Source organism: Odontesthes bonariensis, chromosome 24 (genome assembly GCF_027942865.1).
Source record: "Odontesthes bonariensis isolate fOdoBon6 chromosome 24, fOdoBon6.hap1, whole genome shotgun sequence".
Taxonomy (NCBI): Eukaryota; Metazoa; Chordata; class Actinopteri; order Atheriniformes; family Atherinopsidae; genus Odontesthes; species Odontesthes bonariensis.
This window is the reverse complement of record NC_134529.1, coordinates 4,430,356-4,445,568: the sequence shown is the minus strand read 5'-3', so window position 1 is coordinate 4,445,568 and position 15,213 is coordinate 4,430,356. Positions and strand designations below refer to the sequence as shown.

Sequence of the window (15,213 nt, the reverse complement as noted above, 5' to 3'; positions counted from 1 at the left end):
ATGTCTTCTGGTAAAGAACTGAATAATGTTTTTTAAATTTAGACATCTTTTTAATAACATTTTTTTACGTTTTTTAATAGGATATAATTCTGTTTATCTAAATGTATAAAAGTGGAAAGATTGTTTATAAAATAAATAATGAAAAATAATAAAAAGTTACTGATATAGATAGCGAGAGATAGATAAAGATCTCTGAAGTAAGCGCCTCTTCCGGTTTCTCGTTGCCTTGGAAACGCCTTCGGCCACAAGCAACACTTTGAATAATTTACGATAAAAAGGAGAAATACACCAAAAACACGGACTGTAGAGGTAAAATAATACAAACCTGATGGAGCAGGCCCTGCAGGAGCTGAACCTGCGGAGAGAGACGTGGTGTCAGGTGGAGACGAACCCGCGGCAGCTCTGGGAGAGATCCGAGAGGAGGCACTACCGGAGCCACCTGCGGACCAGCCCGGTGCTCCTCAAGGCTCTGACCGGCGGAGCGCAGCACAGGGCGGCCTGCACCGAGCCACCGCCCCCGGCCAAACTCCCGGAGAGACGGCACTTCGAGGAGTGCTGTAAGTTTCAAGGTTTAACAGAACTATTCACGTGTGCTGAACACCGTGCTGATTCACAGTTCAAGTGATTGAGTTTTTTATTTATTTTTGATGCAAAAACTGCAGGTTCCCTTCATCTGTAACGTCTCTTTTCTTTTCTTCCAGATAAATCTCACCTGGTGTAGATGCTCACAGAGACCAAATAACACCAGCCACAACAGACACAAACAGGAGCTGAATGCACACCAGATATCAGTGTTTTATTTATTTTTTCTAGAAAACAATGTTCCAGTTATCTCAGAATATAAACTTTGGCCTAATTTAACCCGTTGTCATGTGGGTCAGAGCAGGGGCGGGGCTAGGGTATTTTTAGTGGTGCCGAGGCCCCACCGTGAGATAGCTCGGCACCCCCTGGCTCCTCACATTTTTAAAATATTATATTATGCAAAAACACTTTTTTTTTTGCTCAAGGATGCATTATTTTAGTGACAATTTTATTTATTTTCTAGCATTTGTTTTGGTTTTAACTCTTTACTCCCAAAATAAATGTTGAGTTATCTTCAATATTTGTCTCATGCTCTCTGTTATCCCTGTCGAGCAACAGTCTTTTGAAATGAAGAGGTCTAATTTGAATGTTGTAGGGGAAAACACTACTCAAAGCAAAACTAATACGGCTCCAAAATTTATAAATGTATTAGTTTGCCTCAATTAGTGAGAAATAATATGCCTCTGTGAGCACTGGGGGCTGGGGCCCCTAAAGACCAGATCCTAAAATCACCCCTGGGTCAGATGCTGCTCATTACACAGATATTATTAACTTCTCATGTAGAATCACAGATTAATAAGTGCATACTCCTAAAAACAATGTCATCTATCATCAGGAACTGAGCCTTTAATTGGAAGACACCTGGCGTGGACGACGTTTAGGTCACCTTTGAGTCCATCTTACTCTCAGTACATATGGACTGTCAGCATCTGTTGGCTTTGGGGAAAAGTCTGTATGCGTTCTGAGCGGTGACGAGCCGAACAGTTTGTGGCAACAGACCTTTAACGTCAGCGATGTAGCGGCAGGATAAATAGATGTTACTTGGTTCATTCCTCACCTGAGACACAGAAAGAGACGGGGCGTGATGAAGTCATCTTTTTTGTGTTGTAGTGTAAAAATGATTCCCTGTATTCACTGAAAACCTACGTGTCTGTCGAGTCCCAGCGCCGGAGAGTCTGTTTCCAAACAGATGTGTTCCAGAGGAATCTGCCTGATGAGCTTATGTCTCTGTGTGGCAGAATAAAAATGCACTTAGTCAGTAAAATTGGATTTCATGAGATCAACACATTATGTGATATCACTTACATATATATATATATATATATATATATATATATTAGGGCTGGGCGAGTTAACTCGTTATTATCGCGTTAACTTGTCAATTATTTAACGCAGATAAATATTTTTTATTGCGCATTAACGCAGTTTTTATCATTGTAAAAGCTTTCTGCTGTGGATCCACCAAACATGGAGAAGGGTACGGAACTTTTACTCGGCCATTTTCATTTTAAAGTTGGACATCACCGCCACAGGTGCTCCTCGATCTCTGTGTGAAGCTCACGGAGCTAACCGACGCTACTTCCTGTTTTACTTGTTTATACATAAAAGCACGTATTTCAAAATAAATTAAAAAAAAAACTCCTGCATTTACAGCCAAGTTGAATTGTCTTCTCAGCGTAGTAGTTCCAGTCTAAAATATCACTTAAAGGCAAAACACACAACTGATAGCAGCAAGTCATTCAAGGAAACAGACAGTGGAGCGAGGCTTCTACATAAAAACTACAGAAAGATGCTGATGTTAAAAGGGTGTTTGCACTACAAATGTTATGGCACTTTCATTCATATGGCAGCACATTTAAAATAAAACTAAATGCTAAAATACATTTTGGAATTCTGCGTACAAACGCGATTAATCGTGATTAATCAGGGAAATCATGTGATTAATTACATTAAACATTTTAATCGTTGCCCAGTCCTAATATACATATAATATTCATTCAAACAGATTAACTGCTAACTGCATCCTCACTAATGATTTTCCTGCTACTGCAATAGATACCAGAGAAATTAAACCAATACCACTGTGAATAGCACTTGTTAAGTATTCAGGTAACGTGTAAGAAATTCCAAAATAAATTCTAAGTCTCGGATATGTTTCAGTGATTCCCTTGACACACAAAAAAAGAGCATTTTCCATCACAGAAAGACATTTCATTAACATCTGGATTTAAAAACAATTGATCTAAAGTGATGATTTAGGTACATAGACGTATGTTAGTGACTATAAAATCCATCTTAATGCTGATGATGGCAGCTGCTCATAGGATGATTCTTCTTCACCAACCTGTTGGCTCCTGCAGACAGCGGGTGGGAAAGAGAAGAAGTAACCAGCCTTCACACCTTCCAGAGCAACCGACGGCCTCCCAGCAAAGTTGTGAAGCAGAGCTCTGCTGACGCCTGGCAGAAAATATCAACACTAGAACTTTAAAACGCCTGTGCACGCAACAGAGGAAGGAAACACCCACCTTGTTCTCTCATGGTTTCTACGGTGATCTTAGCTGCTGATCGGGAGTGGACGTTCCTGTGCAGACAACAAGGAAACCTGGGGAGTCATCATCGTTACCCTCGGAGTAATGTAGAATTTTATGTACAGACAGCTGGCTTTATAGATAGATAAGCCCTCTAATATGGGTCTTCTGATGATGTAATATTTCACCTGATTCTTATGGAGCTCAACCACCATTTAATGGACCTAAATGTTTGTTTTCCTGTTAGGTTATTAAACAGAAAAGACTTGCAAGCAACGAGATGACCTCATTAAAGGACAAAAACTCCATCAGTAAGTCCAAGAGCTTGACACAAAGTGCTGAGCCGTCTTTACTTTGGAAAGACTAAACCTTCGATAGATGCTCCTTTTATACTGAATCCCAACACCAATTAACCTGCTGACTGTAGAACCTTCCAGAATAATATCTATTGTATATTTTTTAAACTTTTCTGTCTTTCTTTGCCTTTTCTGAGTGTGTTATTGCATCAGATTTTGGATTGGTTTCATGGTGGTCAGTGGAGACTTTGAATCTGGTAAATAAAGCCTCAAAAGAAACAAAAAGGACAGATTCCAGCTTTTAAAGCATTTCAGAACATTTCTGGGCGCGTCGAGCGTTACGCGGTCACCCTGTAGCTTCCTGCGTGTCATGCTGGTGCTCACACAGGAAGGTCCATCTCCTTTGCCACGTTGAGCTGTTTAATGAAGGCGCTCATTTGGTCGTTTCTGTCCTGCTGAGTCGGCGCGCACCATGGCGTGAAATCTAAACCGATCTGAAACCAAAAGAGGAAAAGCAATCCAGAAATTCATCCCGGGTAGCAAACCGCAGCTTCGTTTTTTCATTTGCTCCAATAAATCAAATGATTTTTACATGATTATACATTTTTAAATCCTATATTAGACCCATACATTTAAATGTAAATGTAAATGTATTTTATCTATACAGCCCTTTACAGACAATCCTTACGGTGTACCAAAGTGCTTTACAGCAGGTAATAAATAAAGAGAAGAAGAAGTAAAAACAAATAAAAACAATAAAAGAACAGTGAAAGCAATAAAATACAACAAAATCAAATAATATAAAATAAGATAAACGTGTCATCATAATACTGGGTATTAAAAGCAATCCTAAATAAGTAGGTTTTTAGTTTATTAAATAGAATATAGGTTTTTTTCTATTTCTTAAGAAGTTGGGGGAATAAAAAGGTTTAACTGTCCAGAAATGTTTGACATACTTGAAGGAAAATCCAAGTCTTTAGTAACTGTAAATAAAGCCGTTAAATGTTAGATTAATGAAGCTTTTGATTCGTCATCTATGGCCATCTTCATTTAGACTTTTTTCCACTCTGTCACTTCTCACAGTCTGTTCAACTCAGGGGTGAAGACTGAGATCTGCCTCTTTGCTGCAGAGGAAAGTGAACCTGCGGAGATTCGCAGTAAAAAAACTGCTCATTGGAAAGCGGCCGTGGGCTCATTCTGAAGCTGAACCGACACCGTCGCTGCAGGAGGGGTTTGATCTCGCCATAAAACAACAGTTCCAAAACCAGCAGCCTGGGAGTGTTGACTTAGCTCTGTGATCTGACATCTGCTCTGACAAACACACACATTCCTCAACGGGATGATCCAGAAAGCTCCGCAGAAATAGATAGATGGGTGAGAGTGTCCGCGTGCTTGAGAAACACAGAGAGTGACTGAGCTCGTTAAGGTTTCCTTACATGGAGGATTAGGAGGGAAAGCGGGGGTTTTAGCAATTTTAATCTCCTTTACTTCGGCAGAAGTCACAGGAAAGTTTGGATCTGTTATGTGAGGAGCAGAAAATGTGTATTCATGTGAAAGGTTGCATGTAAAGTTTGACCATACAACAACCAAACCTCTTTAGTGAGCTACATTTTCAGGCTACAGTTATTATAAGGGACTAAAGGCTGTACAGTAGTGCTGTAAAGTGCTAAAAAGAGGTGAGTTTAAGGGGTCTACCTCTCCGACAGCGACCAGGCGGTCTCTGTGGCTGTAGATCTGAGGCAGCGCAGCGTCCACCTCCTGTGGGAAAGACAGCTTCATTAAAGGATGCTTGGGCACCATCACTGATAATGAGCTGACATTTGAGTGTAACACAGGAAAGGCCAACAAAGGCCTGACTGCTGCAGAAAACTGTCCAGGTTCAGTTGGGAAGGAAGCCTGTTGAGGTGGTTATTGAGATGGAAATAATAATAATAATAATAATACTAAGTGTACTAGAACCCCTCATGTCTAAGTGGTTGTTACTGCAACTCTATTAAGTTTGACTTGCATTCATCCCCCTTTCTGCATCTTTCTTGCCATGCTTTATATATATTTGCTCATCCAGCTCCGCCGTCACAAGGAAGGATTCAGGAAACCCTTCCTACCAGCAGCCATCACCATCTACAACACCCCCCCTCTGGCTGGAAGAGAACTTCAAGCTCAATAGGCTTGAAGTCTCTCCTAAAAACAATAACAATGACAATTTGCACAACTGCTCATTTTGCACTAATAACATTTGCACAAATATCATCATAGTACAATATAATGTAAATTATCCATATACCCCATATTTCTTATTGGTTCAGTCTGCTCAGTTAAATTTTTATTTATTTTTATTTTTACCTTTATTATTAAATGTACAAATCTGTTTTTATTTAGTTTACTGATGTTTATTATTATTACTATCATTATTTACCCTACTCTTCATTCTGTAGATTTGCTTATAGCTGATGTTTATTCTCTATTTTTATTCTATTCTAATTTGCTTGTTTTTCCTTTAATTGTTTACATATGTTTTATACTGTACGCTGTTGCAACACAATAATTTCCCACATTGGGATGAATAAAGTACTTATCTATCTATCTATCTATCTATCTATCTATCTATATCTTGATTTGGAAGTGTAAAATCGTTTTAAGTCTACAGAGAGTAAAAGGCCAGTTTAAATTTTTAAAACCACTAAAGCTGATGTGGACTGCTTTCTGATGGATGAGTGGAAGACTGTTCATCAGCCTGAATAACCGAGTTTATGCCAGAGTTATGCAGGGCTCAGTAGAGACGGACTCTTTCTCAGTTTCAACATTTGTGCTGTTTTCAGGCCAACCTCGGTTTAAACTGATCGGGGTTGTACTTCCTGAATCAGCCTTCGCTAAAGAAATAAATCTCAACGCGTTCCTGCAGCAGGGAGGTTTTCAGGTCTTGTTTATAAAGCTGATCAGCTTTATTACACCTGTAAAAACGCACTATTTCACTCTGCTGCTGATGGATTGCTTAATTAAACAAAAAAGGAAACAGCCACAGACTTTGAGCCCAATTGTGTGCAGACTGTTGTAACATCTTTTTTAGGATCTTTCAACAACGGTTTCAAAGAAAAAGTAAAAAGATCCGAACCAGAAGCCTCTGAATCTCTGTCTCTCTCACAATGACGGGCTCACCTGGAACTCCACTGAGATGTCCTGATACAGATACCCTTCCCATTTCTCAGAATCAGCCAAGTGAGAAATATGATGGTTTTACTACCTGAGGCTTCACGCTGCGCTGCTCAGGCCCCCCGACGCTCTGCAGCGGGTGGAGGCCAAAACACGGAGCCACCAGATCTGGATAGCTAGGAGAAAAGAATTCCACATTACGCGATGAATAACAAAGAAAATGCTGTCCAGCTGAGAGCAGCTGTGTGGAACCATCTATACATCTGTATGAGGTTTCCGTGGTCCTGTGAGAGCAGATGTTCTGCCTCCTCTGTCTGAACCTGCATATTCTCTGCATTAGCCTTGCAAAAATAAATAAATCTCTTTGTTTTTCAATCCTTTAACCGTCACATATTTCAGATTTGATATTTCAGATCTCTTTTCACCATTTTATGTAATCAATGTTTCATAACTTCAGAGTTTCCTGTCAAACCCTTTGTTCTTTTCTTAAACATTGTTGCGGCTGATAGCGCAACAATGCAGAGGTACAGACCTGTCTTGCAGCTGGAGAACTCTGGTAAACTCTCCGACTTCTTCTGTAACCGCGACCAGAGTCTTTACGCCGGCCTTGATGCACGCACAGAAACGACACACATGAACGGTTCTTCTCTTTCAGTTATCAATATGTTCAGCTGGGCTCCATCATGATGCTTGAGTTATATAAGTGATTATGTAAGTTAATATTTCGACTTCCACTCCCATGAGACCGTCTGTTCCTAACTCATAATGTTTGTTTAGAAGATAAAATGTTATCTATGAAGAACTTCTCTTGCCAGCTGGTCTGCTTTTGCTCACCTCTCTGGTCCTCTGGATCACATCCTCCAGATCCTACACAGAACAAAAGGTTATTGATTTATTTGCACAGTGGTAATACATCCAGCCCTCATTTCTTTCTGTTTCCTTCCAAGCAGCCAGACTTTCTTTGATCTTTAACCATTAACCATTTACAGAGGAATGTGTTTTTTTGGGTTTGTTAAGCCACTTAACTCTGAGCATTGAATAATTCAAGCAGAAAAAAGGCATCAAACTAAATGGATGAACCAGTTTTGTGTTTAAAAATAGCAAAGAACCAGTTTTAAAAAGTATCTTATGGCACTTTGTTCCCAGCAGCCTGTCACAGAGACACATCATCTGTTCCCATTTCTTTAGTTGCATCTATGAAAAACAACAAAGATAACAGTTTGACGGACAGAAAACAGGATTTCTGCAGCAACAAGGTGATTCCCAAAGAGCTGTTAGCTGAAAACTTGGCATATCTCAGCATGGTGTGCAGTGTGTCCTTAAAACATTTGAGGAAACTGGACAAGTGGAGGACAGAAGAAGAAGTGTCCGGCCTAAAGAACTATCTACAGCAGATGAACAGGATCTGAAAGTGATGTCCTTAAGAAAGAGGAAAACATCCAGCAAAGACCTGACACAGGAGCTGAGAGATGCATCTGGACCTTCAGCTGATCCATCTGCTGTTGGCCCAAGCCTCATCAGAAATGGGCTCCATGGAAGGGTGGCTGTCAAGAAGCCGTTCTTAAGGAAGGGAAACAGGGAGAAAAGGCTGAGCTGTGCCAAAGGACACAAGAAGTGGGCTGAAAATCAGTGGCAGCAGGTCTGATGGAGGGATGAATCCTCCCCAGAGCCCGGAGCTCAACATTACTGAAGCAGTGTGGGATCATGTTGGCAGAGAACGGAACAAAAGGCAGCCCACATCCAAAGAAGAGCTTTGGGATGTCCTTCAAGAAGCCTGGAGAACTATTCCTGAAGACTCCTTAAAGAAAGGACAGAAAGCTCGTCTCAGAGGGTTCAGGCTGTGTTGGAGGAGAAAGGAGCTCAGAGCAGATATTGACTTTAAAGCTTGTTAGTTCTAAATTAGAACTGTACAAACCGGTTTTACTGTATTTCATACATGTACTATCATTTCTGTTGATGCTTTTTAAACTGTATTTCCATTTTGATTTGTACGTGTCTTTATAAATCACTGCACCTACCCCTGAAATAGAGAAAGAAATGTGGGGTGCCTTCAAACTTACTTACTCAAAGTAAAACATTTCTTACTTGTTTAATAAAGCCACAACATACTTTACTCAAAGCCTATTTTGTGATTAATCATTTTTGCCTTACATACTGTATTTCCACTCAGTTCTCATTAAAACCCTGCACCCAGTGCCCGTTTTCCTGGCAATATAAACAGCATTAAGGTTTCTTTGTTAAGAAAAACTCAACCAAATAATTACTGTTAGCTGTGAATGCGATCATGCGATGATGTAGCATCATTATAAAGGAATACTTTGATTAATTCAGGGCAAATACTATCGTCTAAAACTAACAAAGACATTACCAAATTACTTTAAATACACCTTTGCACTGTTAAATGCGTTTATTATTGCTTTGTGTGTATATTTATTCATGTAGCCAGACTGACATTTGCATATAAAGCCTTACCTCTTCAAATTCGCGTGCTGATATATGACAGTGACAGTCAACGAAGCCATACTCCATTGAAAACAGAAAAACTTACGCACGAAAAGAGAAAAGCCGACATCAGAAAATCTATAAATGTGTTTTTTTCTTTTTAGCCGCTGAGCTAACAGTCAGCCGGAACCATCCTCTGCTCTAAGTGTCGTTCCCAGAGGGACGGCCGTTACAGAAGGACCCGGAAGTTACATTTTCACTTCCGGTTTTTGTAAAAAAAAATATAAACAAAGTTGGCGGTAAAGATGGAGCCCTCACAGAGCGAAGCTTCACCCAGCGGGGAAACAAACCAGGAATACAGAGTTCAAGTAACGTCGAAGAGGGAAGTAACAGAGCTCATAAACAGATGCAAAGAAATTTTAAAGAGCGCTTTGGACGGACAGCCGGAAGTTGCAGAGGAGACGAAGCAAGTTTTACTGCAGGAGCTGCTAGCGGTGGGTCTCAGCTTCTCACTGTACATTTGGGTTTTTAAGCCAGACTGCTAAACGTAGATTCAATAAAGACTTTTGTTTCCGTATCTTGAAAGTTTTGCTCCAGAACCCAGTCAAAACGTAGGGGTTAGGGTTAAATAGGGTTAATTTTGCACTAGTGTTGTATTTTGTATTCTGATTTGTAATCAGTGTATTAATTTGTGTATTCTGTGTCTGCCTGTATAAGCTACTGGATCCTTAAATTTCCCTCGGGATTAATAAAGTATCCATCCATCCATCCAAATCTCGTTTACAGACCACCAGCAGAACTGAAGAGGTCACATCATCCATCACACACGTTTAAAGTTAGAAACTTTAAAAGCCAGCATTTAAGATTCATGTTGTTATTTATTGTAAGAAAACAGTATTATCTGCTGTATTTGACATGCATGTAGCGGATGTGTGGTGCAGACAGTGTTTCAATCAGGCAGATATGTGCATAGGCACATCTTCATCAAGAAAGCAACTCTTCACCAAAATAAATATGTGTCTTTCTGTGTTGACCAAACGGAGACTTTCTTTTCTAAATCGGATCTTTTGCAGTTTAGTCCTTGGCAGTGTGTTTTATGTGAGGTTCTGCTGATTGGGTTGAGTTTAACGGTGTCTTCATCTGTGCAGAACTTTGAGGCTGCTGTTCAGGTAAATGTGCTGGTGAACGGACAGCCTTGGGATGAAGTTCCTGATGTTGAAGGTGATTCCTGTCCTCACTCTGAAATGTAATCCAAAATCTGAACGCCGTACAGTTCTAACAACCTGCTGGTGGGCCCGCCGCTGCTTTCTGAACAGCACTGATGTGTAAAAGTGCTTCCACATACGGCATTCTGTTGGAAAACTGAGCTTCTTGTGATTCAGTTGATTTTTAAAAGCCATTTATGACACACAATTGGTAGAGTTGCATCTATAAAATCACACATAAAGCTTCCTTGTAGTCCAAAAGTCATCTATAGTAATTTGATTGATTTTCTTAATTTCGTTTCAGTGTGTTCACATTTTTAACCCAGTCACAGAAACATTTAGTGATTCTGACTGTTTGGGGTGAAACTTTAAAGTGTTAGCTTTCAAAGGAGATAAAAAATCAAGTATTTACTTCATGTGGATCTATAAAAGGTTTTTCGATTTACTTTGGGTATGTCATGGAAAGCTTTTTCTAGGGTCATTTTCAAGAAATTGAAAATGAGAATGCCACTGCATTCAGTTAAGAGTTCAACTAAATTTGGGAGTTAAGCTCCATTTAATTGACTTCGCTGTTTCTCTTTTCACCGCTGACACGTTCGGCAGAGGATGAGGCCGTTGACCTCGACAGTCTCCTGGACGACACAATCGTTGAGACCACCAGGAGGCGCCGCACATACCCTGGAAAGATCCTCCCCCACGTGGTCCACGCCCTCAGAGCTGAACGCAAAATCATGGTGAGTCTTTATGGGTTCACCATCATTTATCAGGTTTAGTCCGTTTCCAGTGGTGTTACATTTTATTTTATTTGTTTCTCTTTATATTCTTTTATGTATTTTAATGCTTCTTCCACTCCCTGCTGCAATGCTTTTATTTTATGTAAAGCACTTTGAATTGTTTTGTACATGAAATGTGCTACAAATAAATTTGATTTGATTTACAGTCTGAGAGCTCAGCTACATGTTATAAAAACATCCATCTGTGTTTCAGGGGCTGTACGAGCATGCAGTTAAACCTCAGGAGGTGGTTAAAGATCCGGAACAAGGTCTGATCAGTTCCACACGCATTTTTACTTTGGGTTCGATGTGTTCTCTGATGCCTGAGAGCAAATATTTGATGAACAGAGCAACAGGAACATGTTGCATATAAAGCAGGAACATGGTGCTTTTGATCTGTTGACACAGACATATTCACATAAACCACACCTTTGTTTTTTAATAAGATCAATTTATATAGACAGAAGCAACAAGGGCATGAGAACACGAGAAGTATGTTTGAAAAATTAGATGAATATATAACAGATGACTAAAGTAATGCTTAATGCATTATTGGGGGTGTCTTGGGACAGTTAAAGGGGAGAACAGAGGAACTAAGCTGAGTAGTCAGCATGCTCACAGACCCACAGGAGGTTCTTAACTCTGAATTCAGTCAAATATTATCCGTGTAGACCATCTCAATCAGGCCTGCATGGTCTTTTAATGAAAACTAAACAACCTAACCAAAAAGAAAATCATTAAAGACAACATTTGTGCAACTTAATGTGTAGTCTGCGCTGCCTTTTTACTTGAATCCACCAGAGGTCGCTGTTTGCATTCAGATTTTTACCTAAAACGTGCGTGTTGGGCCTGTTGCTCACAGTCGACCTGCTTCTAAACCCCGTCTGAAGTGCATCACATTTACCAGAGTTACAAGTCAGTTTGTTTTTACCAGGAAAGTAAGAACATGCTCTTCTTCTCTCTCTGAGCAGGTGTACTTACCTTCCTTCATATGTTCTCCCTCATTTAAAGCAGAATAACGTGCAACAGTAAACAGATACTACAGGTCAGTCATAGTAATCTTACATTCCACTGTTTTTAACAGTGTTTTATCATGTGCTGGACAGCCTGATTTTGGATCTGATCTTTGGTTTTGTTCAAAGGTTGGATGGTTATAATTAGAAACGACTACTTCTTCCTATCGCAGACATGTGAAAGTTTCACTGTCCCTGAAACTGAAATGCATCGGTACTCTTTGTTCAGCTTTTTTCAGACACTTTGGAAGCAAACATCAGGTTCTATTCATGCGTTAAACTTTTACCCAAAGAAGGCACGTTCCTGCTTTGAAGCGGATACATTTTTATGTTGATCCAGAAGCAGAGAGGGGGGGTTATTCAGCTGTGGTGGAGCTCTGCAGTTCATCTGATTCATCCAGTAATTCAAGCTGGGAAAAATGTCAAAGTCAAACTGTTTAGGATTGACTTAAACCGAATCGTATGTTTGATAATCAGGCTGCATTGAAGTGTTTTCTGTGTTTCACCAGAGAGCATCATGAGCGATCTGTCAGCAGCTGCTCCTGGGATGGTCAAACAGGCCATCCAGGTTATAAAGGTACACCCCCCCCCCCCCCCCCCCCAACGCACGCCGTGTTCAGCGTACGTTTACAGATGGATCGATGCTTCACTGTCTCGTGTTTTTCTCTGCAGTCCATCAACACCCTGCAAAAGCAAGCTGAAGGCCTCTGTGAGATCCTCAAGATGAAGCCAAGTCACACTTCTCTGGAGATCCACAGAGAGGTGTTTGGATGTAACGGCCAATCAGACGCTCCCCTGCCTCCTGCCAACGGAGCTACCAGGAGCAGGCGGCCAATCAAGAGAGCCGCAGAGGAAGCGGCGGCCGCAGAGGGCTACGTGCCACGCGCCAAAACAACTGAAGAAGATGAGCTGGAGTGACTCAACACTCCCACTGCAGGATAAACTGTGGGATAAAGGGCAGTTTGTGGGGATAATGACACTGTAAATGTGTTCATTTTAAAGAACATTTATATTCAGACACGAGGAAATAATCTAACGACCTGCTGGTTGTTTATTTATTACTCCATAAACAGGATGTTGTTTCCAAAAGGCTCAGAAAATGTGATGAAATCCCCTCATTTTCTCCAGCGAGACATCAGCTGATAGACATACCGGGAGGCCAACTTTTTCTTTCAGCTCCAGAAAGCTTCGGGATGATTTATTAGCAGAAAAGTAATGAAGTGTTTCTGTTTTTACTCGGATAATAAATAATAAAGATCGTCTTTTTCCACCTTGAAATGAGCAGATTGTTCTGTTCCCTTTTTAATTAGGAAATCAATATTTGTGAGTTTCTTGTGAAGCGGTTTGTTCCGAGGTGAAAGTTCCGCTCCAGTATGGCTGCATGTAACGCTCGTTGCTGATGAGTTGCACTTCTTTTTCTCGGTGCGTAAGGTCGGTTGCACACGTGATGCTGTCCCTGTGTCAGTGAACATACGGTTATGGTGCTTCTGAGCTCAAAGTGTGATCACATTATGTTGCTGCTAATAGATGGCCTTAGTAACCTTGGTTACTGGTATTTTTATATATATTTTCATTTCATTTAATTTGATGTTTTTGTGGGATTTATTTCCAGTTCCAACATCCAACCTCTGAAGTAAGTGCAACAAGCTCTTTTAGTTAGAACAAGTAATTCAGATCCAAAGATGGCGCAGATGGTAGAAACAGCGACTCCAGCTGGCCTGATACGTTTTATGCCCGTTGGGATTTTTTAAGTATGCTTTAAGAGTCAGAGCTCCAGGCTGCAGTTTACGCCACATGCTAAAGTTTGGATGTATTAAAGGTGTTCTTAAAGGTATTATTCGTTGTATTTCATACCGTTGGGGCAGTTTTACTGCTGCATGAACATGCAAGTGCACCATGTTGAGCAGCTTTTGCAGCATCTGTCTTAGCTTAAAGCTCCAGGGGCTCCAGAGTAGTTTAGAGCCGGCCTTCTTCATCAGTTTGTTCAGTTTCTATGAGTCTCTGAGCAGATTGCACTCAGCACCACAGACTTACAGAAGATGTGCAACATGTTGCTGCAAACATTAACGTTCAGTCGCTTCTGTCCACACTTCAAGTAACATCTGTAGCATGCCAGAGTTAGCCAAAGGCTAGTTTTCATCTCTTGTCCTGGTGGCCAGTTGTACAGTGGCACCCTAAAAAAAAAAAACATGGAATGTTAAACAATAAAACCATCAACAATTAAAAACGACATATTACAACAGTGTTAGTTCATAATAGAGAGAGCAACAATGATGGTAGGAAACAGTAAGATGTGGAAGTAACAAGTAGAAGTGGTTCTGAGGATCAGCATAGCTATTATTTTAGCACACGTAGCAGCAGCAAAGCGTTTAATAAAAGCATCAAATCATCACTGAGTATCAGGCATTGATAAAACCGATTAAAACATTTGGTAGATGCGTGATAATTTAACAAGCAGTACTGATAAAATCATAAAAACAAGAGGTTTACACTGGGTCAAAAGAGAATCACACGTTGTGTCAGCAGCAGGGTTTAATGTGGACAAGTCTGACCACTGATCAGTGTTGGGTGGATGAGCAGGTGGCTGTTAGTCCTCCAGCATCTCTGTAGCATTTGGCTACTTCCTAGCCCTCCGAGAATGAAATAATCTCTGGTTTTTTTGTGTTCAGGGTGACTTTATCGTTCCCACACCGTGCCACAAAGTGGTTGCTCAGTTCTCTGTACTCATCACCGATGCACTCAACAACCACAGAGTCATCAGAGTGTTTCTAGAGATGACTCTGAGCTGAACTGGAAGTTTGAGGTGAGAGTACAGACCACCTTCTGAGACACTTCAGTCCAGGGTCTGTCTGATTAAATAATCATCAGTTCATCCGTTTATTAACAGTTATCAAACCAGTTGAATTATTTCACTTCAAGTTTTTAGTGCAATATTTTTCATGTAATGGAGTCAAAGCAGAAAGTAGAATAGGTGCAAATACCTCAAAGTTGGGAATAAATGAAGCGTTTGAGTGAGTCTGATGTTTTAAAACCAGACATTTAACCCGTTTGGCTGATTGATCGGTTCTGTTAAAAGCTTTTTACCAGGTCATAAAAAAGTTCTGGTACAGCAGCTTTAAAATCTTTACTCTGGCTTCCAGTCAGTCACAGAATAGATTTTAAAAGCCTGCTGATGGTTTACAATCTGTGATCTGTTCAGAGAATATAAAGCCAGCAGAGCTCTG

General features: G+C 40.4%; 3 protein-coding genes and 1 long non-coding RNA gene across 4 annotated transcripts; 3 read left to right on the top strand and 1 right to left on the bottom strand.

The window, feature by feature from the left end:
- Positions 1 to 34: 34 nt before the first annotated feature.
- On the top strand, positions 35 to 839 carry spata45 (spermatogenesis associated 45). The gene is made up of 2 exons (XM_075459328.1): positions 35 to 557; positions 702 to 839. The coding sequence occupies exons 1-2, from the start codon at positions 329 to 331 to the stop codon at positions 719 to 721; spliced, it is 249 nt and encodes an 82-aa protein (XP_075315443.1). The 5' UTR covers positions 35 to 328; the 3' UTR covers positions 722 to 839.
- Positions 813 to 9,199, bottom strand: tatdn3 (TatD DNase domain containing 3). Its single transcript, XM_075459327.1, has 10 exons — positions 9,029 to 9,199; positions 7,391 to 7,423; positions 7,089 to 7,162; positions 6,648 to 6,732; positions 5,102 to 5,164; positions 3,791 to 3,900; positions 3,108 to 3,163; positions 2,927 to 3,039; positions 1,729 to 1,809; positions 813 to 1,639 (listed from the first exon to the last, which is right to left on the bottom strand). The coding sequence occupies exons 1-10, from the start codon at positions 9,083 to 9,085 to the stop codon at positions 1,505 to 1,507; spliced, it is 807 nt and encodes a 268-aa protein (XP_075315442.1). The 5' UTR covers positions 9,086 to 9,199; the 3' UTR covers positions 813 to 1,504.
- Positions 2,979 to 5,302, top strand: LOC142375333 (uncharacterized). The gene is made up of 3 exons (XR_012768929.1): positions 2,979 to 3,212; positions 3,358 to 3,421; positions 4,490 to 5,302. It is a non-coding gene; the product is annotated as an uncharacterized LOC142375333 (long non-coding RNA).
- A 63-nt stretch (positions 9,200 to 9,262) lies between the features above and the next one.
- On the top strand, positions 9,263 to 13,253 carry nsl1 (NSL1 component of MIS12 kinetochore complex). The gene is made up of 6 exons (XM_075458944.1): positions 9,263 to 9,492; positions 10,147 to 10,219; positions 10,807 to 10,937; positions 11,191 to 11,245; positions 12,499 to 12,566; positions 12,662 to 13,253. Exons 1-6 carry the CDS (start codon positions 9,304 to 9,306, stop codon positions 12,905 to 12,907), a joined length of 762 nt encoding a protein of 253 aa, XP_075315059.1. The 5' UTR covers positions 9,263 to 9,303; the 3' UTR covers positions 12,908 to 13,253.
- Positions 13,254 to 15,213: the final 1,960 nt, after the last annotated feature.